The 24,693-nt window shown below is 37.1% G+C and overlaps 2 protein-coding genes and 1 long non-coding RNA gene across 4 annotated transcripts in view; 1 reads left to right on the top strand and 2 right to left on the bottom strand.

The window, feature by feature from the left end:
- OPN3 (opsin 3) overlaps positions 1-11,148 on the top strand; it is a 44,621-nt gene extending 33,473 nt beyond the window's left edge. The window contains exons 2-4 of one of the 2 annotated variants that reach the window (XM_079106146.1): positions 2,832-3,151; positions 7,209-7,241; positions 9,263-11,148. In XM_079106146.1, the coding sequence (XP_078962272.1) occupies positions 2,832-3,151; positions 7,209-7,241; positions 9,263-9,526 (617 nt within the window). In that variant the 3' untranslated portion in view covers positions 9,527-11,148. Of the gene's footprint in view, positions 1-2,831; positions 3,152-7,208; positions 7,461-9,262 lie in introns of both variants that reach the window. The other variant, XM_079106145.1, reaches the window with a different exon arrangement.
- Positions 10,439-24,693, bottom strand: part of KMO (kynurenine 3-monooxygenase) — a 57,492-nt gene continuing 43,237 nt past the window's right edge. The window contains exons 12-15 of the mRNA XM_079106144.1: positions 15,631-15,713; positions 13,687-13,788; positions 13,537-13,596; positions 10,439-12,478 (exon numbers count right to left, since the gene is read on the bottom strand). Of these exons, the coding sequence (XP_078962270.1) occupies positions 12,368-12,478; positions 13,537-13,596; positions 13,687-13,788; positions 15,631-15,713 (356 nt within the window). The 3' untranslated portion in view covers positions 10,439-12,367. The remainder of the gene's footprint in view (positions 12,479-13,536; positions 13,597-13,686; positions 13,789-15,630; positions 15,714-24,693) is intronic.
- LOC306641238 lies at positions 16,362-24,686 on the bottom strand. The gene is made up of 2 exons (XR_013758086.1): positions 24,186-24,686; positions 16,362-18,002 (listed from the first exon to the last, which is right to left on the bottom strand). It is a non-coding gene; the product is annotated as an uncharacterized lncRNA (long non-coding RNA).

Raw genomic sequence — 24,693 nt, 5'->3', positions numbered from 1 at the left:
ACAGGTATTTGCAACCAGGCACTGCACAATTATGGACGAAAACTATACTAATAGATTAAAAAATATTTTTGACCTAAACAATCAGAAGGAAAAATTCACTAACCTTTAGTATATCATCTCATCACAATGCTGAATATTTTCATATGCAGTTGTGGCATACTGACAGTACCATTCCATCCCTCTGCATGTCCTCTCCTGCCATGCCTTATGTTTTTTCCTACCTCTGTATTCTCTTTACTTCATTGCACTAATTTATTTATTTGTTTTTTAAATTATCTCTCCTACTCACTAGACTTCAGATTCCATGAGGCATTTATTTTCACTTACCTCTTTACATCTATTTTCTAGAATAATAATTGATATATGTAGATAACCAATAGTTAATGACTAAATGAATGAAGGAATGAATATGTGAACATAATCGTAGGGCATACAAGCTTATTATATCAGCTTACTGAACTTACCCTAAGAATTCATTTATTCATCTTTAATATACATTGAGATTTACTAATGTAGAACAGTGTGATCGTTTGCACTAAGATTTCTTGCCTGTGAAGGACTAAATCATATTCATTGTAAATTAACTTAAAGTTGAAGGCCAAACCATGTTTTGACATTTAAAGTCATTTATAAAAGTAAATGCCATTATATTTAATAAGAAAGTTTATAAACAAAAGAAATCAACAATACTTCATTAGAGTTACATCACCAACTTTAGGTTTCTAGATTTCCTTCTAGGAATGTAATTAAAGAAAGGATATCACTCTTTAGATAAAAATTTAATAAAGTAAAAATATATTTCCAAAGGCAGAACTTCTAATTTGATGCTTTCCTTGTCCTCATAATTACTTATTATTATTTGAATTTTAGTCCATTATTTGCTATTATCACTACTTTCTATAAGTGTTTACTTACCTTGTATTCCAAAACCCAATCTTCTTCTATTCATTAAAGTATTTAGTAAACATTCTTTTATTTATTCAATGAATATTTGTTGTATACCATATATATCGAATTCTCACAATAACGTTGCTCTCTGTACCACCACATACAAAAACAAACACACCTATCACGTATAAATGAATATTAACTGTTTTACTAATTTCTTTCTAGTCAAGGTCCTCTTCATTTCAAACTTTTATAATAGCAGAGTCATAAAATCTTATAACCTTATAAAGTGAATGGATCTTAAATTTTATGAAAATAAAAACTAAGGCCAGAAGAGGTTGTATGATTTGTCAGAAGTTACAGAGCTACTTAGCAGGAGCTAGGACTTGCCCCAGGCCTCTTAATAACCTCATCCTCCAACATACACTTACCTACTTCTAGAAGACCAGTCTTATTCTTAATTTAGAGCCATTTTTCTTCAACTTCTCTCCATCCTCTCCTTCAACAAATACCTATGTTGATGTGTTCTAGGGAGCTCCCAATTCATTTTCTTCCCTTTATCTGTTCATGTACCTTGTAGCTTTTATCGGTTAATGTAATCAATCTCTACTTGTTAGACAGGTTAGAAATTTCCAAGTTATTTTTTTTTACTCCTCTCTCTCCTTCATTACGCTCATTTAATAAGCAGAAGGATTCTATTGATACTACTTGCTAAATGTCTCTGGAACCCAGATTTCACTTTTGTGGCCTTTAATGATACCCTAGTTGGGGCCCATATATCCTGCCTGGACTGCTGCAATAGCCTTCAAGCTGGTTTCTATATTCCTGGGCTGTGTTTCAAGTTCTATATTACTGCTGGAATGAGTGTCCTTTCTGACGCAAAAGAAGGAAGATAATTTAACTCTGTTATTTTCATGCTTAAATAGAACAAGAGAATAGGAGATTTATAATTGACTGTTTCTTATGGGAAAAGGTTTTTTAAAAATCTCATCTAACAACTATGAGCCTTTCTCAGAGTGGTTACATCTTCCTCTCTAAGTTTCTCTATGTCCTCTGATTCTGGGGTATCTCTGAATATTCTCATCTTTAATGGACCCTTCTTGCCCTTTTACACCTTCATTCTCTGGTACCCAATTCTTTATTCTTCCTGGAATGTGCTTCTCCTGCCTCGTACACAAATGTTTCCTTTTTTGTGCCTCCTGTATGTTGTTTCACATTGTAGCATTTGGCCATCTTTAAGCATTATAGTTACATGTACATTCCCTTCAGATATCTGGAGCTCTGCCTCTTAGTCATCATTGGTGCAGTGACTGATAATACAGTAGGTGCTCAATAGGTGCTTGCTGTGCAAATAAATCACTCAGGAGCAACATAGAAATATACAAATGATATTGTTAAAGTGCATTTGTTGCCAAATAGAGGTTTAAATGAAGAACATGGGAACGAAGACTTCCCCCACCTTATCAGCAAGGCTTGCGAGGTAACAGTTCCTACGCTGACATTCAGTGGGGAGGTCAAGGCATCCCTGTGCACCATTTCACCCTGAACAGTCATTTCCAGCTTCGGGTACCCATTTTGACTTTAATAGCAGAGAGAAGGCAGAACTAAAGGAGAGCCTCTCCTGCCTCACTCTAGTTTCTCTTCGGCAGAAAATTTAATGCAATAGTGACCTCATTGGGAAAGGCCTGATTTTAGGACTTTTATTTTTGTCCCACTACAATTCACATGCTATTTTCGATTCTACATTTTCTTTTAGAGGTAAATACATTTCTGATTGAATTTCCTGGGGAATTTGGGGCATTATTACCCTTGGATCTTGTAACTTCTAGAGCCCTCCATTGGTCTCGGATACTCCATATGGTATTTCCAGTTAAGAATGTCAGTCCTCTTATGTCTGTTTTCCCTTGCAGCATGCTATACTTTTCTACTTTCTCTTCCTGCAGGCATTGTTTCCATTGCCACCCTAACTGTGTTGGCCTATGAACGTTATATTCGTGTGGTCCATGCCAGAGTGATCAATTTTTCCTGGGCCTGGAGGGCCATTACCTACATCTGGCTGTACTCATTGGCATGGGCAGGAGCACCTCTCCTGGGCTGGAACAGGTACATCCTAGACATCCATGGACTAGGCTGCACTGTGGACTGGAAATCCAAGGATGCCAACGATTCCTCCTTTGTGCTCTTCTTATTTCTTGGCTGCTTGGTGGTGCCTGTGGGTGTCATAGCCCACTGCTATGGCCATATTCTGTATTCCATTCGAATGGTGAGTTGAAGTCCACAAATGTCTCTCCCCCAAAACATGTCCAGAGCAGAATATTTTGGGTGGAAAAAAATCAAACACTTCCTACATGATGGGTAGTTGCCCAAAATTGCAGTAACTCTAGGAGACATTCCATTTGGCAGAATTTTGCACTCTGAGTCACTCCATGAAAAGATAAATGAGGAATAACACTTTCTCTACATCAAAAGAAGGACAGGAAAGGGTTCTGGACAGACAAACTCAACAACACAGCCCTACATTGTGGAACACTCTTAGAATTTAGGAACTCTACAAAGGGAATTTCATGCTTCTCATGATTTTTTTTTTTTTTTTCAAAAAAAAAAATGTGATTTCCATGAAATCACTACAACACAATGGTACTGGAAATCACATTAGAGCTATAAAGGACCAGACCTAACCACAAATAGGTTACAGTTGGGAGGCAGCAAGCACTTTTGATCTAACCAACAGTCTGGGCATGCTCCGTGTCCCAGTCTCTAACTTCAGCCAGATATGGTTTCCTTATTACTCCATCCTACTCCACCTGCTCTCTTCTTTCACTAGAACACTCTAGTCTCTTGTTTACTCTTTCAAACACCTCTAACTTTTACCTTTTGTTTTAAACCGAACCTAGTTCCAGGCATCACTGTAAACCCTCAAGTGCTTCATTTATTTCTACTTGCTTTATTTACACACATTTCATTGGTGAAAAAAAAAAATCCCTGGATCAATTCAATTGTTTCCTCCAAGCCTGTAGGCAAAATGTAAAGAGGAGCTGGAGGAAAGATCACTCAGACTCAGATCTCTCAGCCCTGTCTAGAATCTTTGTATCCCTACAGGGTTCACTATCTCACACCATGGCTATCAAACTCCTCAATTTTCATTTTAATATTTTCCCTATTGTTCCTCCTCATTAAATAATCACTCTTCTTATCTGTTAGAAGAAATAAAGCCATTAACAAGGACTTCTCATCTCCCTGCCTCCCTTTATCTAGCTGTCTATGTTCACACTATTTCTTAGATGTCTCTCTTTAGTTGTGGAGTGACAAAGGAAGTCCCCAGGACCAAGCTAATTCTAAATTCTGATTGTCCCCCCAAGTCCCTTCCATCCCATTCTCTTTCCCAGGGACCTCTCTCAAGTGTAATGATTTTATTTTTTAACTTTTCAATCTCTCCCCTCTTCCTGTTTCTTTCTCTTTTCCACTGCTTTCATGGTCGACAATAAAGCCTTTGAATATGACTAGCAGGTCCTCCGTGACATCTCCCATCTACTGGTCCAGCCTTATTTCTTTACATGCCTTTCCTCTTGCCACCTCAGGCTCCAGCCAACTGCAGCATTTCTTATTCCCAGAACCTGACACTTGGTATTTTCACCTCTGCCTTAGCACATCCTCTCTCTGTGTGATGTCGCTCCTCCTACATGGCCAATTCCTCCTCTCCCCAGAAGGCTGTGCTCAGGGTTTCCTACTCTAACCCACCCTGGGATTGGTTATCCAGCCTGTGTGCTCCCAGAGTCCTTCTTGCTTCCTTCCCTCATGTGAATCACCTGTTGAGGAGCAGAGGCTGAATCTCTGTAGCTGAAACTGTACCTACCTATAAGAAGTGATCAGTCACTATTTTTGGAATGAATTATAGAGGGCATAGAGAGGGAAAGACAGGAGAAGTGGTAAAAATGTAAAGAATTTGATTTTAGATTGTGATATTTCCTCAACAGAGAATTCAGTGTGTACACATAATTTGCCTCTATTCCCCAATTCAAAGAGGGGTGACTCATTAACAATAGTGGTGACATAGCTATTCATCCAGAATAGGACTTGTGTGAATTTTTTTTTTTTTTTTTTTTTTTTTTTTTTTTTTAGATCTTCAGGTGTCTAGGTCAATAAGCACAAGGCATTTGCCATTTATATTAGGAAGTTAACACTGCTAGAGGGAATTCTGGATAATTTTTCTTAAGTGGTTTATTTTTTAGGACAAATTTGTGCATGTGATTTTGCTTTGTCCACAGTAATTTTGAAAAACACACACAAATGGTTGAATAAAAAGGGTGAGACATGAAGTAGAGCTCTTAAATGGAAAAAAATTTGAATGACTTGAGTCAAGAAATAATGAGAATGTTGAAATAAAAAGTTCAAAAAGATTGAAAAATGATCATGGAAAGTTCACAAATACAAACCCAAATAATCTGAAACCTTAGTTAGGACCGTCTCCTTATTTCTGGGGGAATACAGAACAACATTTGCTTAAATTAACTTCTTTAGCATGTACACAATTCTAAAATGATAAGTGAGCCCTCTGTTTTGATAAATGGTGAGAGACTGACTTGCCCAGAAAACAGTACAGATAAAACTGATGGGACCTAGACAATGGGGACTTGGAGAAAAGATAATTGAGATGTGATTATATACTAGCTAATTGAAAGTCCGAAGAGTTGAAAATGATGATTATAAATATCTTATAGAAACATAAAAGTGCATATAGTATGGTGGTCTCTATAATATTTCAAATATAAATAAATAATCTCAAAAACAACTGCACAATTTAGATTCACATACATGCGATGAAACTGGAACTTAGTTTCTGTTAATTCTCATGAACTGCTTTAAACTTCTTTTCATCTTTATTTCTGGAGAAGGTAATTGACTTGTTCCATATAACACTGGGACAAAAGTGGTGTGAATCCAGATTGTCTGATTTCAATCTAGAGCTTCTACCAGAACCCCACAACATTTCTATAAACTGGAAGGAGGACGCCTTCCCCCAAAAGAGTAGCATTCTGAAAAATAGAAAAATATCCTATCACATTCAATAAAATAGTTTCTTTTGAAATAGAATTGTACATACAGATAGTAATAATATCAGAAATATAATTCTATTTTAAAAAATCAAACATTTTAATTTTTGTGTTTCCCTCTATTCTTTGTCAATCTGAATATGTGAATTTAATGTGAAAATAGTTTAAGTAAAATTTTGATGATATCAATAATTTAAGGATATCAATTCAAATATATAATTTAACACAATGAGCACATTTAATAATTTCTTTCTGCAATTTTCCCTTAGCTTTTATGATAATGCTAGAACTAAAAGATTCATGTAAGAGTTTGTTGAAATATAATAAATTTCCCAGTTGAAAACTATCCAAGATGAAGTATCAATAGTATGCCAGATATTTTTCTTTTAAAATCAAAGTATAAAGTATTTATATTTTGTAGCAAAATTAGTGTAACTTCTTACTGTGTTCAGAAAAACCACTTTTACTTAAGAATATATTTTTGGTATGCAGAAATATGCTTTTCCTCCCCTTAATAACCCATTTATCATAACAATAAGAGAAATGTCTACAGAATATCTTATGCAAGAAACTCAAAGAATTTTCTAACTTTACATGATTACTCCTCAATACTTTTAATGAGGACAGACTAGTAGAGCTGCTGATTTTAGAAGAATGAGGCACCCTGAGTTTTATCAAGTGTTGCCCTCTGCAAATAAGCCTCTGATGAAGCCAACCATAAAGAAGTTCCTCACCAAATCCCACTCATTAGTTTATAGTTATTAGCAATGAATTGAAAAACACAGTAGTTCCCAGCAAGAACTGTTTGGGGATTAAGACCAGCTGTAGGCTTAACTGTGCAGAACTCCTGACATGACACGGGTTTGTTGCCTGATTTGAGAATTTGCCAATTAATGCTCTGGATAGAAGAATTTCCTGATCAGGGAGAAATTGTTTCCATTTTATCATGACTCATGGTGTCTTTTTGACGATCTAGGAAGAATAATTTATTTCATTTCTTATTAAACAAATTAGAAAAGTATTAAAACCCATGAAAGGATGTAAGATGCTTTTTAGTTCAATCCTACTGTATTTGAAGAGACCAGAGTCGGAGAGATGAGGGCTCTGCCCAGCTGCAGGGCTTGGTTCACAAGTCAACTTCCCAGGATCCCTTCCAGTCCTCCCCATTAAGGCAGGGCCAATAATGTTAATTGCATGTATTATTAAAAACAGCAAAAGAAAATGATTCTTTCATTTCTCAACCCTTTCCTTTCTTTCTCCTTTCTGCAGCTTCGCTGTGTTGAAGATCTTCAGACAATTCAGGTGATCAAGATTTTAAAATACGAAAAGAAATTGGCCAAAATCTGCTTCGTGATGGTCTTCACCTTCCTGATCTGCTGGATGCCTTATATTGTGATCTGTTTCTTAGTGGCTAATGGTTATGGACAACTGGTCACTCCAACAGTATCTATTGTTTCTAATCTCTTTGCTAAATCTAGCACTGTATACAATCCAGTAATTTATATCTGCATGATCAGAAAGGTAAGCTTTGTAATTGATTTCACCATAGGGGAGGGATTGGAAAATCTAATACTTTTATAGAGGTAATTCAGAACCACTTCAATGATAAAAATCCAAATCAAGGATTCTAGAGAAAAGTAAAGGATTCAGGAAGAAATGCTGAATATTGCCAAAGAAAATAATAATTCCAGTCTTATTCTTTACTTTATTTGTGGGTTATGAAATGAAGGACCACAACCTCAGTAGGCAAATTTTAAATGCATTCACTAACAATTATTTGTTGTACCATTTCTTTCAATCAATGGGCTATGAGAGCTTCTAAACTTTCTTATGTGTATACCACATCTGAAAATATTGTGAAAAATGCATATTCTGATTCAGTATGTCTCAGTGCCCAACATTCTGCATTTATAACAAGCTCCCAAATGATCCTGATGTTTCTGTTTCCTGGGAGCTTGCTTTAAACAGAAAGTCTAAATGATACAATAAACAAAAACAGATAAGACAATGGTTCTGGTCCATGAGAAGCTTTCCATTTACATGAGAAAACATTTTTTTTTTGGTACAGATACTCTGTGTAACCCTTATAATAATAGCACTGAGCCTGAATTACCAAACAAGTTTTGGGGAATAAATACTCAAGTACATAAATATTATAAAATATGAATATAAACTAAATGGAAGCTTGCTTATAATTGAGAGGTCAAAGAAGACAGGAATCAAGGTAGCTATTTCATTTGGTTGATGTATCTTGAGCTGGGAAAACCCATGTATCAAACTTTCATTTTATTCTAAACAATTCAATAAACTTTTTATTTGTATGTTTTGTGGTTCATGGTAGACTTACTAATGTAACAAACAACCCCAACATTTCAGTGGATTAGCACAGAAAGAGGGTTTATTGCTCGTCAGAGTTCACCATCTGATGTAGCTGATGGAGATGAGATCTGTTCTGTGCAGTCATGAAGGGATATTCATCCCCTTCCATTTTGTGATGTTCCCATGTTCAGAACTTGGTCACCAAGTTTCTTGTAGAGGAGGAAGAGCAGAGAGGAGTCCCTGAAAGGACTGAGATGTTGGTTCAGTGTTGTACACAGGACACTGAGAAGAATCATATGTGTCGGTTAACATTAACACTCCTAGCTGTAGTATATTTTCCCCAACTGATTAATAATTTTGATTTAAAAAAAATCCTCTACCTAATTAACCCATTGTCCCAGATGTGGAACACATAAAAAACTTAAATTGAGCAATATGTTACCAATACAGTAACTTTGAAATGATATTTGAATATCCATTATGACTGCAGAATTGAAAACTTAGGACTTAATGGGTTAAAGGAACATTCATGAGTCCCTTAAGCTGTGAATTCTAAAAGGAAGGGTTGTGTCTTTGCTGTTTACATTATTTGTAGATTATAATAGAATAGTAGATGCTGACTGAATGTTTGTGGACTGAATTCATGTTCAAAATCCCTTCAATAAACAGACAAAACAAAATAAACAGACCACCCTCACAAAAGGTGCATGAACATTGAACCTATAAGGATTATAAGATACTAAAATAGTCCTATGTAATCTAGTTGATAAGAATTATAATAAATAAAAGACATAAAACTCCAGGATGACTTAGGTAGATCTGAGCCTTACCATGTAACTGTACCCTGCATCAGCTAACGAACAACAAAAACAATAGCAAAAAATAAAAATTTTAGAAATTAAAAAAAAGTCCAAATTAAGCTCAACTAATTTTATTGAATGTTAACCTAGCTTAAGAGCCAAGTTTTTACTTAATAATCAACTTTCTTTTTTTCCTCTACCCAGTTCAGAAGATCCCTTTTGCAGCTCCTGTGTTCCCGCCTGCTGAGGTGCCAGCAACCTGCTAAAGACCTACCAGCAGTTGGAAATGAAATGCAGATCAGACCCATTGTGGTGTCACAGAAAGATGGGGAAAGGCCAAAGAAGAAAGTGACTTTTAACTCTTCTTCCATTGTTTTTATCATCACCAGTGACGAATCACTATCAGTTGATGACAGTAATAGAACCAATGGGTCCAAAGTTGATGTAATCCAAGTTCGTCCTTTATAGAAATGATAGATGGAGCCTTAGATGGGACAGCACATTTGGACTTACGAGGATTGCTCTGGAATTCCCATTCTATGTAACATCAACAGAATTTCTGTGACACAGCAGGAAATCTGAATTGCCCATGTTCTCTGTCCTCAACAAGCAAGACAAATTCTTTTAATCAATGGGTGCTTTACATAATGAAAAACCATTTGTGGCACAAGATGGGCATCAGGCACCATCATCTTCTAATGTGTTGGAAATTTTCATTTCAAATGTATTTTTGAATAACTGTTTGCCAAAGCACATAATACATTTTTTTCTCAAAACTATTTCATTGTAAAAGTAAATTTGTCCCGTACATATGTATGAAATAGCTAGACCTTCTTGAATTCTCAGTAGTGTTGGGTCCTATTGAGTCATGTCATATGACCAACTTAAATTTATCAAGGGAATAATTTTAGGATGAAAATCAATCCGAAACAAAAGACTGCTATTACATGTGTAGTATGATAAAGAAAAGCTTCATACTAACATGCTGCTGAGCAAGTTCCAGAAGATACTACTAAGAAGCATCACAGCAAAGAGAATAAGATGACTTCAAGGTAATCACGGTGTGTGGTTAATTACGCAATATTAGAAAACATACATGGTGAAGATGATGTAGATACAAAGCAGTATCTCCATCTATTTCATTTCAAGTGAGAGGGCAGGGTTATCATTTCCTTTTAATACTTTCCCACAATTTTGCCAAGGGATCTGGATTCAGAAAAGGAATTCCAAATAAGTAAACTAACTTACAGTTGAATAGGGATGAAAATAAGTGTTTAAGTGTTTAAGTGCCCATCCATCAGTCTGCTGGATAACTGATGGTCAGTGTTAGTGAAGAGGCCATTTTTCTATGGGCCATTGTTTAGACTTATAGGACACCAGAATATGTTACCTGTGGGTAGCATATGTCCCATTTTGCATAAAGATTACTTTGACCTGAAGACAGTTGAGAAGAAGTGATATAAGGAAATCTCTCCCAGTGACTTCAGAAGCTGAGGCAGGAAAATCACGAGTTCAAAGCCAGTCTCAGTAACTTAGCGAAACCCTAAGTAACTTAAGAGACCCTGTCTCAAAATGAGAAGGGCAGGGGATGTGACTCAGTGGTTAGGTACCCCTATATAAATCCCTGTAAAGGAAGGAAGGGAGGGAGGGAGGGAGGGAGGGAGGGAGGGAGGAAGGAAGGAAGGAAGGAAGGAAGGAAGGAAGGAAGGAAGGAAGGAAGGAAGGCAAGCTCTCTGGTCTCCTATTTGCATAAACTCGGGATATACATTTACAAAGGCATCCTTCTCTCCTCTATGAGGAAGGACAAGGTCCATCACCAGAAACAACTTAGACACTTACCAGCCTGAAGACAGCACCAGAAGAATTTGCATAACAAACTCCCATTTATTAACTTTTATACATTTACTGCCCCTAGAGACTCAAAGTCCTTTTCTTTTGTCTTGTCACTTCTCTAGCAGTTTGCTATTGTTTGTTGAAGATGCTATAGAAGCCAGGGAGTTCTAAGCCAACTCTTTGAGATGTACTTATTCTTTGGGCATCTCCCATGTATATATGAGATATATGTTAATAAACTTGTTTGTGTTTGTTTTTCTCTTGTTAATCTGTCTTTTGTTGTAGGGGCCCCAGACAATGGACCTAAGATAGGTAAAAGAAAAATTTATTACTTTCTTCCCTTACACACTAAACATGGATTATTTGTGTGTCAAAGACTTGAGGATGTCTTGACAATATAGAAAATAAATGAAGAATTATTTTATTTTATTGCTTATTTTTTTATTTCCTAGATGACTCTCCTTTTAGTGTTACATCTTTATAATTAATAATGTCTGAAGGACTTCTAAATGGCTCAGTTGGCCTATTTGAAGAAGGAAAAACCAAAGAAAACATCTCAATAAATGCATTTTAAAAAAATCAAATTCATTGCTGGTTCTGTTGTAGTATGTAGTTCAAGAACAAGTTACTAAATTGTTTCTGAGGGTCTGAAATGGAATAAAATATGGGTATATATTTCTATAAAAGCTGTCTTCCCTCGTTTACTTTCTACTCTCTTATATAAACATATTTAATTTGTGATTAAAATCCTTTCTTATCCTTCACTTATGATGGCGTTAATGGCCTTTTCTTATCTTCAGAAGGTCATACTGGCATTTGAAAACCATGAACTAAAATAGATTCATTCTATAACTCTTTGGAACTTCCCTGGATCCTTCATTTACACTTTCAGTTTTATCAAGTGAATTTGAGCCCAGCAGTTTTATAAGCTCCATTCAGGCGATGAAAAGCTCAGTTAACATGTTAGGCAAGCTGTTATGTTTTTAGTTTCAAGTGTTGTCAATCTGATTGTGAGTCTATTATGTCCTTTAAAGAAAAAAAAAAAAAAAAAAGACAATAAAAAACACGATGAGTACCTTCCCAGAGGCCTCCAGGGCCTTACTTTTTGAGAAGTGAGAGAGATCTTAGTCATTGCATTTTAAAATTTAGAATGACCCAACCTAAGCATGTAAAATGTGATAGGGAAGCTACCTGTTGAAACTTTAAGAAAGTGATATTTCCCCTACTCCTGAGTAAGTGCAACACAGAGATTCAACATTAAGTTTAATTATATGCTGCCAACAATCTTCCAATAGTGAATTAAATATGGCAATGGAGATATATTTTTGATCTTTAATTTTGGTCACAAAGAAATCAAACATTTGCTACCTTTGGACCTTTATATTACTGGCTAATGAAATAGGGAATTCGTTCTAGGGACTCCATAGAGTTTGCAGGTTAACTTGCTCCAACTTCTAAAAGTAAGCGGTTCCTGTTTCATGGTCTTCTCAGGTAGTCCAGAGGGCCCAGTGGCATGTAGTGCAAGAGTAGGTAAGAACTACCAATGGCGATTAGCGATGCAAAGATGAAGAGTCCTCTGTTTATCACCTGTAAGGACAGCAAGAACTCTTACTTCATTTATCCAGAAATTAAAATCATGAAATAGACTCTCTTCACACCCCATAGGAGTACATTTTCCTTTTTGTTCTTTAACCTGAAGAAGCAATTAAATTGCATGACCTGATTTCTATCTCTGCACTTACTGTCCTGCATTCTAAGTCTGCTGCTACTTCTTTCTCCCTTTTATACTTCTATCTCTTTGAGGTCAGGGATCCTATTTATTGTTGTACCACTAAATCTTGATTTCCTCCAACCCATTCTCCCTACAGCAAAGTGACCTTTCTAAAATTCAAATCTATGAGCCTTCTTTGGTGCTTGGGTTTCTCCCAGTCTTACCTCTCCAGCTTTCCCAGTGGTCATTCTCATACCTATATGCTGCCTTCCAGCTCCACTTAAATACTTGCTATTCCCAACTCTGTGTTGCTCATGTTTCTTCATCCTTCTCCTCTTTGACACACTTGTTCTCCCCAGGGGCAGTATGTCCCTCTCCACTGCAGTTGCCTATCTCCCTTGTTAATCTTATCACCATGCCCAGCTCCATGTCTATGCATTCAGTAAAACGATGAACCTTTATAATTTCATCCATGCAAAAAACAGATCATCAGGAATTTGAATTCCATTTAATGGTATCTCTGAGTAAACTTCCCAAAACCAATGTGTCATAGCATTGCATTAAAACTGGATGGAGTTTCGTAAGTGCTTTGGATTTGTCCAATTGTACAAGTTAAACCCATAAGAATATTGCAGGATGAAAAAGTCAAGAGTAAATCACATTGCTGAAATATAGGGAAAAGCCAAAAAATATTGGCCTTAGTGTTTTTCCCCCAAATTCCTTCTCTTTAAAAGCTCTCTCATGCTTTTTCTTTGTAAGGTTGTTCAGTAGGCACTTGCCCTCTGTATATTCAGGACAGTTTTTATTTGGAAGGCAAATAGTTGGTACCTGTTCCATCATTTCTGTATCTTCCTGAAATCAAGATAACCATAACACTGTGACACTTCAACACATTAGTTTTTTTTTTTTTTTAAATAGTAAAATTTGGTCCCACCTTTTTTTGCCAATGCCAGCGCAGCATTGCCTCGTGGTATCTTATCCTGGAGAAGGTGACCTGTAGAGAAGTTTTAAAAGTATTCTTGTGTATTCTTTAATAGCCCAATAAAGGTTTAAAATGAGGGAAAGTCTTAAATCCAGATCTTACCATGGTATAGAGAGGGATAAAGGTAGAAGGCATAATCGCATGAAGAAACCTTTCTATGTTCTTTTGAAAAATGAACCACCTGGAGTTGACATGAGCCCGCATCTGCAATAAGAGTCTTTTTAAAAAAATATCTTGAACAAAATGTCTTTCTGTATTACATTTATTGTTACTATTCATTCCCACTTACCACAAGGCTGGACACAGGTAGTCAAATCAATTCCCATTTTCATAGTGGTCATTCCCAATCTCTTAAGAAATTTCAGTAGTAAAAGACATTATCTTGAAAATGTACAGTGATCACACGAAACCTATTAAGGAAGTCTGTTTATGTCAGGGGTCACTATAGGAACACTACTTCAGCAAAGAACTTGGGTAAATCATTCAGACCTATGAGTAATCTGTGAACTCAGAGATTGAACAATTTCTGGTTGTTTCCTGGTTGATTTATATTATAATATTGTTTATAGCAACAAGGGATTGTTTCAAGCTGTGTCTGTCTCAATCTCTTATTTCTTATACCGGACAAAAACTGTGTTGTTGTTGTCATCTGTTTTTAAAGACTCAGGCAAGATACATCAATAAAGTATTTGAGTATCTCCTCGAACTTCCTTCACCACATATGCAATTATACTCAAGTTGAAGTACCTTTATTTCTTTTTGACTTCAGGAGAGGTGGAAAACTAATACTCTTCCTTCAATTTGTAAACTTTTTCTTTCCATTGTTTGAAAACTATAACCACAATCACTGGTCATGAACTTTTCGTGTTGATAGGGAACAGAGAGATATGAGCAGTGAGAACATGAGGTTAAAGGAATAATTCTATAATAAGGGCTCACTGTGCTGACCCCCACATGCTTTCACTTTTTAAAAACAATTTACCTGCAGCCCTGCCTAGCCTAAATCCACAAGATACGTTTCTCAGGCAAACTGCCTGAGAAAGGCAAACTTCAGGAGAAAGGCAGGCCCCCAAGTGCCAACGAGAACACATTATCCTGAAGGGGGGTTTTTGTGAACCTTATGTAGACCAAATCCCAGAATTCAGAGCCATAAGGATAATTCTCCCTATCCATAAAATCTGTGAGAACAAGTTCAATTAGAACCAGTCAGCCTGGGCCAGAGTGATATAGAGTTGACATGGCAGTGGGGATGTGAAAGTCTGATGTCATCCTGTTGTCAGTCAAAAGTCATGAGGAGGACCTGGGTACAACTCTCTGGAAATTTCTCTGGAACCCCAATAAAGCTGGAGGGCAGGGGAGACATGCCATCTCTTTTCTCTCTAAGAGGACCTTCTCTCTCCCTTGATAATGTCCTTTCCTATTCCTTTTAAATAAATTCATGCCTATTACTCTGAGTGACATGTCTCAAATCTTTCTGATTCGACTGGAAGAATCAGGGTTTGAAGGTGGGTGGGGAGTGCTTTCATGTGGCCTCATTTTCCTAGAAGGCCCCAGCCTTGTGACAATGCAACTGATTTAAAATGGAATTAATGTGTGTTTTTTCAAAGAACTATCCTGGCCAGGAATTTCTTTGGTATTATTATACATTTTATCCAGTGCATAGGCTCCAAAGTATATGCAGTGCTACTGTAAATATACAATTTATAATGTTAAGGATGGAAAGGTCAGCTAACATTTATTAGACTCTATAATTAGTACATCTGCACATTATATTTTCATTAAAGTAGCATATTATTAACTGTCTAATATTTGAGATGGTGAATTATTAAAGATTTTGTTGTTTCTGTTATCTCCTTAATGTCACTGAAGTGCAGATGGAAAAGGTACATAGTGACAATTGACCCATATCTAAGGAATGCTGTGTGTGTGTGTTCTTGTGTGTACCTATCCTTAGGCATCATGCATGAGATGGGGCTGGAACACAGAAAAATAAAATCATTGCTAGTCTATCAGTGAACCAACTTATGAATTGGAGCCAAACCTTACCTCTATGTAATTGTACATAGACAGGTCTGAAATTGCATGGTCATCTGGAATTCTAAACCTTGAGAATTCAGGAAGGCATGTACCTAGAAACCAAGTTAAATAATATATGTTTTCAAAACAGTCTATAAAAACATGCTAGACTTTATCTAGGCCAAATTAAATAGTATATTTACTATTGACATTCTAAACTTTTAAAACTATGGATAGCCATTCTGTATGACTATTGAGAAATTCTACAGATTATTTCTTGTTGAGATTAAATAAGACTTACAATAAAGGTAATACATATTATACTTCTTTATTGGTAAAGTCATTATTTTTCTTATTTCACAAATGGAAAACGGTTCATGAAAATGGCTATCTATGACCCTCAGCACCACTTAGAACTTGCCACTCTCTTCTTTGTGTTCCTTTGGTTCTTGTGCATGCTTGTTTCACTGTACCTAAGGCACCTTATTACCTTAAACACCAGTTCCCCCATTTTTCTGTGAGTTCCTAGAGGACAACTCCATGTTTTCACATATAAAATCTTAACCTGGTATACAAGAAATATTGAAATATTTGACAAGTGAGTGAACTTTCACACAGCCAAACAACTCTAGTTGTTAGAGGTGCCACTTCCAAAGTCAGGAGGTCTAGGCTCAAGTCCCAGTTCACCATTTCCTAATACCATGATTTTGAGAAAGTTAGTTCACTTTAATTTCAGTTGTAAAATGGGGACAAGACTGGTACTGATGTTCCATGTATTCTGTGAGGACCAAACAAGGGAAAGCTTTTTAAAAACAACAAGTAAATGTTCAATAATGTTCATTATGATTATTACTCAGGATTATTATAGCTTTTCCTTTGTTCTTTAGTATCCCGCCAGTAATAACAGTGTGTTCTGATATGTGAATTCTCCATCCACCTTCATTATTGCATGTAAAACGAGAGCTAAGGAATGAAACCAAATGCCTCTGGTTCCTGAGCATCTGGGAGAGCTGACTTGGAGAGAAAAATGAAAAAGGAGGAAGAAGAGAAGGAGAAGAAGATTTCCCTGGCATCTTATAATTCCTTTAGATTCAAGCACCAGAGTTTGATGACTTCCTATAACACTATAACAAATATTTACTATAAATTTACTTTGTACCAGGCTTTCTCTCTCTTTTCTTTTTAATGCCTTACATAAATTATTTAACTTTTTCTTTACAACTCTCTCATATAATAATCCCTACTTTTAGATGAAAAATAATGAAGGTTTTAGAAAGATTAAGTGACTTGGTCAAGATCACACAGCTAAGGTAAGTTAATATTCAAATCTGGGTATACACTTCAAGGTTAGTTTTCTATTCTACCTTTGACATGAAACATTTAAATTCAGAGGTAGCTGTTAAGAACATGTGATGCTGGGGAGCAGGAAAAGTTTGTACAGTTCTTGGGCTATTGTTTCCAATTCCTTTTATATATCACATGTATACATTTAATTTCATAATTTCACATAGAAAGTTACAATCTCAATATTTGTAAAACTAATACATTGAATCAATTTTTAATCAAAAGACAAATGAAATGATCAACAGCATCCTTTTTTTCCTTTTGGTGCCTAGATCAACCTTGTTTGGACCTTGATTTTTACAACTACAAAAGAATTGAGACATTCAGGAAAATATGAAGATAGACTAGATATGTGTTGAAATTAGGAATTATTTGGTCTTTTTTTTTTTTTTTTGTACTGGAGATTGAACCCAAGAGCTCCCTGAGTTGCTTAGGGCGTCACTAAGTTGCTGAATCTGGCTTTGAACTCGGATCCTCCTGCCTCAGCCTCCTAAGAGGCTGGGATTACAGGTGTGGGCCACCGCACTAGGCTAAGAATTTTTTGATTTTTTAATGGCACTTCTTCTTTTATGTTTTCATGTAAAATCTCATTTTTTAAAAATATAAGTACCAAAAATAAAAACAACAACAACAAACCCACCATGAGGGAAAAATCAATACAACAGTAGAAAAAATCTATGCCTATAGAACCGGCTTGACTCCTGGTCTTGGCATGGCCTGGTGTATATGTAAGTCCCATAGTATCGTATAATACCAACCTAGTAGAACTGCTGATGTCCCAGGGAGGGACACTGCCTAGTATCAGGATCAGCATTAGAGATGCTTGGTTTGCTGCAACCTTTGATAGGGTAAAAAAAGCAAGAAACACTGGAGTGTTTCTGAGGGTGCTCTGTAAAGGATGCAGGCAGGGGGTGTCACCTAGGTTGAAAAGGGAGAGAAAGGAGCATGTCTCCACCTGGTTTTGGTACTCTGAACTTTCATCTTTACATGGTTTCATTATGTAGAGCTTGGTATGGTTTAGATTGTAAGTGTCCCTCAAAAGTTCATGTGGGACCAAGCTTCAGGTCCCTAAACCAGGGCTGCGAGTTCCTGCCTACAGGCAGCTTCAGGGACCAGGACAGGGCAGCCAGGGACTTCCCCAAGCAGCCTGCAGCCCGGCCCCCTCCGGCAGGAAGCGCCTTTCCAGGCTAGTTTCTCTGAGCAGACCGCCCAGTGAGAGCCTTTCTACACAGAGCCAGTCACAAGTCCCCAAGCCAGCGGAGATTTCCGACCCGCAAGCAGCCTCTGGGACCAGGGCAGGGCAGCCAGAGACCTCTCCAGGCGGCTCTGCACCCTCCGGCCGCAGGCTTTTTCCACAGGGCAATCCAAGATGGCGGACTAGAGGGTGACTGCATCTCCAGTCGCTCCAGAACCCAGGATTCAAGAAGGGGAGGCACTGAGAGACTCGGACTAAAATAGAGCCTCGTGGTGAGTCTCCCCCACCTGGTGAAGCGCTGCCTGGGAGGCAGGCCAGGATTCAGATGGCTTATTAGAGTAGGGCAGAGGAGCTAGAGTCCTCCCCAGGCAGCCCTGCGCACTCTGGCAGTGGGCTCCTCCCACAGGGCCAGATTCTCCAGCATCTTGGAGCAGGCCCCCCAGTGAGAGCCTTTCTGCACAGAACCAAGCTTCAAGTCCCTGAACCAGGGCGGTGCGGCGAATTCCTGCCCACAGGTTGCTTCAGGGACCAGGACAGGGCAGCCAGGGACTTCCCGAAGCAGCCCGCAGCCCGGCCCCCTCTGGCGGGAAGCGCCTTTCCAGGCTAGCTTCTCGGAACAGACCGCCCAGTGAGAGCCTTTCCACACAGAGCCAGCTCCAAGTCCTGGAACCAGTAGAGGGCTAGGGGCAGCTTTCCGTGGAAGCACTGCATTATCAAGTTACTCCAAGACTTCAGGCTACTGAAGGCAGGAAGGTGATACACTGGAAATCTACAGGGACACTATATGCCAATAGAAGAATTCTGCAATATCACAAAGTCCCACTGACATCTGACCAATATGAGAAAACAAGGGAAGAACATGTCCCAAACAAACCTAGATACTATATCAATAAAACCCAATGACAGCACAGCAGAAGAAATGTCAGAAAGGGAGTTCAGAATGTACATAATTAAAACAATCAGGGAAGCAAATGAGGAGATGAAAGAGCAAATGCAGGCATTGAAGGAGGAGATGAAAGAGCAAATGCAGGCATTAAATGATCGCACCAATCAACAGTTAAAGGAGTAAATACAGGAAGCAAGAGATCATTTCAATAAAGAGTTAGAGATATTGAAAAAAAAAAAAACAAACAGAAATCCTTGAAATGAAGGAAACAATAAACCAAGTTGAAAACTCCATAGGAAACATAACCAATAGGATGGAACACCTGGAAGACAGAACCTCAGATACTGAAGACAAAATATTTAATCTTGAAAACAAAGTTGACCAAACAGAAAAGATGGTAAGAAATCATGAACAGAATCTACAAGAATTATGGGATATCATGAAAAGGCCAAATTTAAGAACTATTGGGATTGAGGAAGGCTTAGAGAAACAAACTAAAGGAATGAACAATCTATTCAATGAAATAATATCAGAAAATTTCCCAAATCTGAAGAATGAAATGGAAAATCAAGTTCAAGAGGCTTATAGGACTCCAAATACACAAAATTACAACAGACCCACACCAAGGCATATTATTATGAAAATACCTAACATACAAAATAAAGACAGAATTTTAAAGGCCGCGAGAGAAAAGAATCAAATTACATTCAGGGGGAAACCAATAAGAATATCAGCAGATTTTTCAATCCAGACCCTAAAAGCTAGAAGGGCCTGAAACAACATTTTTCAAGCCCTGAAAGAAAATGGATGCCAACCAAGAATCTTATGCCCAGCAAAACTTACTTTCAGATTTGATGATGAAATAAGATCCTTCCATGATAAACAAAAGCTAAAAGAATTTACAAAAAGAAAGCCAGCATTGCAGAACATTCTCAGCAAAATATTCCATGAGGAAGAGATGAAAAACAACGTTGCAAATCAGCAACGAGAGGAACTAACCTAAAGGAATAGCCAAATAAAGGGGAAACCAAATCATGTCAAAAAACAAAAATGAGTCAACTGACTGGGAATACAAATCATATCACAATAATAACCCTGAATGTTAATGGCCTGAACTCATCAATCAAAAGACATAGACTGGCAGAACGGATGAAAAAGAAAAATCTAACAATTTTCTGCCTGCAAGAGACTCATCTCATAGAAAGAGATACCCATAGACTAAAGGTGAAAGGATGGGAAAAAACATACCATGCACACGGACACAGCAAAAAAGCTGGAGTATCCATCCTCATTTCAGATAATGTGGACTTCAAGCCAAAACTAGTAAGAAGGGATAAAGAAGGACATTTCATACTGCTTAAGGGAAGCATAAATCAGCAAGACATAACAATCATAAATATCTATGGCCCAAACATTGGCTCATCCATGTATGTCAAACAAATCCTTCTCAATTCCAGAAATCAAATAGACCACAACACAATAATACTAGCTGATTTTAACACACCTCTCTCACCGCTGGATAGATCGTCCAAACAAAAATTGAATAAAGAAACCATAGATCTCAATAACACAATCAACAATTTAGACTTAACCGACTTATATAGAATATATCATCCAACAAAGAACAAATACACTTTCTTCTCAGCAGCACATGGATCCATCTCTAAAATAGACCATGTCTTATGCCACAAAGCTACTGTTAGCAAATACAAGAAGATAGAGATACTACCTTGTACTCTATCAGATCATAGTGGATTGAAATTAGAAATAAATGACAGAATAAAAAACAGAAACTTCTCCAATACCTGAAGATTAAATAATACACTATTATATGATGAATGGATAACAGAAGACATCAGGAGGGAAATAAAAAAAATTTTTAGAAGTAAACGAGAACAAAGACACATCATATCAAAATCTCTGGGACACTATGAAAGCAGTACTTAGAGGAAGATTTATTTCATGGGGTGCATTCAACAAAAGAAGTAGAAATCAACAAATAAACGACTTAACACTACAGCTCAAAGCCCTAGAAAAAGAAGAGCAGACCAACACCAAAAGTAGTAGAAGACAGGAAATAGTTAAAATCAGAGCCGAAATCAAGGAAATTGAAACAAAAGAAACAATTGGAAAAATTAACAAAATAAATAGTTGGTTCTTTGAAAAAATAAACAAAATTGATAAACCCTTAGCCACACTAACAAAGAGAAAGAGGGAGAAAACTCAAATTACTAAAATTCGGAATGAACAAGGAAATATCACAACAGACACGAGTGAAATACAAAATATAATTAGAAGCTATTTTGAAAATCTATACTCCAACAAAACAGAAAACCTCGAAGACATCAACAAGTTTCTAGAGACATATGAATTACATAAACTGAATGAGGAAGACATACACAACTTAAATAAATCAATTTCAAGCAATGAAATAGAAGAGGTTATCAAAAGCCTACCAACAAAGAAAAGTCCGGGACCAGATGGGTTCTCAGCCGAGATCTACAAAACCTTTAAAGCAGAGCTCATTCCAATACTCCTCAAGTATTCCATAATATAGAAGAGGAGGGAACCCTCCCAAACTCATTCTATGAAGCCAATATCACCCTGATACCTAAACCAGACAGAGACTCATCAAGGAAAGAAAATTTCAGACCAATGTCATTAATGAACATCGATGCAAAAATTCTCAACAAAATTTTAGCAAATCGCATACAAAAATATATTAAAAGATAGTACACCATGATCAAGAGGGTTTTATCCCAGGGATGCAAGGTTGGTTCAACATCCAGAAATCAATAAATGTCATTCACCATATCAATAGACTAAAAGTTAAAAATCACATGATTATTTCAATAGATGCAGAAAAGGCATTTGATAAAATACAGCATCGCTTCATGCTCAAAACACTAGAGAAAATTGGGGTAGTGGGAACATTCCTTAACATTGTAAAGGCCATCTACGCTAAGCCCATGGCCAATATCATTTTAAATGGTGAAAAACTGAAAGCATTCCCCCTAAAAACTGGAACAAGGCAGGGATGCCCTCTTTCACCACTTCTATTCAATATCATTCTTGAGACTCTAGCCAGAGCAATTAGACAAACCAAAGAAATTAAAGGGATATGAATTGGAAAAGAGGAACTCAAACTATTCCTGTTCGCTGATGACATGATTATATATTTAGAGGAACCTGGAAATTCCACCAGAAAACTCTTAGAACTCATAAGTGAATTCCATAAAGTAGCAGATTACAAGCTCAATGCTCATAAATCCAATGCATTTTTATACATAAGTGATGAATCTTCAGAAAGAGAAATTAGGAAAACTACCCCATTCACAATAGCATCAAAAAAAATAAAATACTTGGGAATCAATTTCACAAAAGAGGTGAAAGACCTCTACAATGAGAACTATACAACACTAAAGAAAGAAATTAAAGAAAACCTTAGAAGATGGAAAGATCTCCCATGTTCTTGCATAGGCAGAATTAATATTGTCAAAATGGCCATAGTACCAAAAGTGCTATACAGATTCAATGCAATTCCAATTAAAATCCCAATGGTGTACCTTACAGAAATAGAGCAAGCAATTATGAAATTCATCTGGAAGAATAAGAAACCCAGAAGAGCTAAAGCAATCCTCAGTAGAAAGAGCGAAGCAGGGGGTATTGCAATACCAGATCTTCAACTCTATTACAAAACAATAGTAACAAAAACGGCATGGTATTGGTATCAAAATAGACAGGTAGATCAATGGTACAGAATAAAGGACATGGACACAAACCCAAATAAATACAATTTTCTCATACTAGACAAAGGGGCCAAAAATATGCAATGGAGAAAAGATAGCCTCTTCAACAAATGGTGCTGGGAAAACTGGAAATCCATATGCAACAGAATGAAACTAAATCCCTATCTCTCACCCTGCACAAAACTCAACTCACAATGGATCAAGGACCTCAGAATCAGACCAGAGACCCTGCATCTTATAGAAGAAAAAGTAGGTCCAAACCTTCAACTTGTTGGCTTAGGATCAAACTTCCTTAACAGGACTCCCATAGCACAAGAAATAAAAGCTAGAATCAACCACTGGGATAGATTCAAACTAAAAAGCTTTCTCTCAGCAAAGGAAACTATCAGCAATGCGAAGAAAGAGCCTACAGAGTGGGAGAATATCTTTGCCAATCATACTTCAGATAGAGCACTAATCTCCAGAATCTATAAAGAACTCAAAAAACTCTACACCAAGAATACAAATAATCCAGTCAACAAATGGACTAAGGAAATGAACAGACACTTCAATGAAGAAAATGTACAAGCAATCAACAGATATATGAAAAAATGTTCAACATCTCTTGTAATAAGAGAAATGCAAATCAAAACTACCCTAAGATTTCATCTCACCCCAATTAGAATGGCGATTATCAAGAATACGAGCAACAAAGGTGTTGGCGAGGATGTGGGGAAAAAGGTACACTCATACATTGCTGGTGGGGTTGCAAATTAGTGCAGCCACTCTGGAAAGCAATATGGAGATTCCTCAGAAAGCTTGGAATGGAACCACCATTTGACCCAGCTATCCCACTCCTTGGCCTATACCCAAAGGACTTAAAATCAGCATACTACAGAGATACAGCCACATCAATGTTCATAGCTGCTCAATTCACTACAGCCAGATTGTGGAATCAACCTAGATGCCCTTCAGTTGATAAATGGATAAAGAAACTGTGGCATATATATACAATGGAATATTACTCCACCATCAAGAATGATCAAATTATGGCATTTGCAGGCAAATGAATGAAATTGGAGGATATCATGCTAAGTGAGATAAGCCAATCTCAAAAAACTAAAGGACGAATGATCTCACTGATAAGCGGATGAGGACATATAAGGGGGGAGGGGGTAGAAGGGGTTAGCGTTAGGGTTAGGGTTAGGTTTAGGGTTAGGGATAAGGAGGGTGGTAAGAATGGAGGAAGGAAGGACTGTATAGAGGGAAATGAGGGGTGGGAGGGGTGGAGGGGAAGGGAAAAAATAACAGAATGAATCAAACAACATTGCCCTATGTAAATTTATGATTTTTAATTAAAATAAATTAAAAAAATAAAGAAAGAAAGAACATGGCTAAATTTAAAAAAAAAAAAAAGTTCATGTGGAAAAACCTTGCCCCCCCAGGAGGGTGCTATTGGGAGGTGGTGGAACCTTAAGAGTTGGGGCTAGTGGGGGGTCTTTGTGTCATTAGGTGCATGCCCAAGAAAGGGATTGTGGGGACTCCAGTCTCTTCTTTCTCTTATTTGTCCTCCAGCCATGAAGTTTTGCTCCACCATGTGCTCCTGCCATGATATACTGCCTGACCACAGACCCTAAGTAACAGGGCCAACTGCTTGTGAATTGAAACCTCCAAAAATATGTGCCAAAATAAATCTTTTCTCTTTATAAGTTGGTTATCTCAGGTATTTTTTTATACTAATGGAACACTGACTAAGACAGAACTTAACAGAACCAGTTTCCCTCTCTGGGTACTCATTGTCTGAGATGGCAGAGATTGCTAACTGAAAAATCTATAATCCTGAACGAGGAATCATCATAGGTTAGTGATCACTGAGGATCAAATATAGGCTTACAATTATTCAGTACAGCTAGTCCATGCCCATTTGAGAAATTTTACTT

The sequence above is a fragment of the Sciurus vulgaris genome (assembly GCF_902686455.1).
Source record: "Sciurus vulgaris genome assembly, chromosome: 12".
NCBI classification, from domain to species: Eukaryota; Metazoa; Chordata; class Mammalia; order Rodentia; family Sciuridae; genus Sciurus; species Sciurus vulgaris.
The sequence above is the reverse complement of the archived record's forward strand: the minus strand, read 5'-3'. Positions and strand labels throughout refer to the sequence as shown.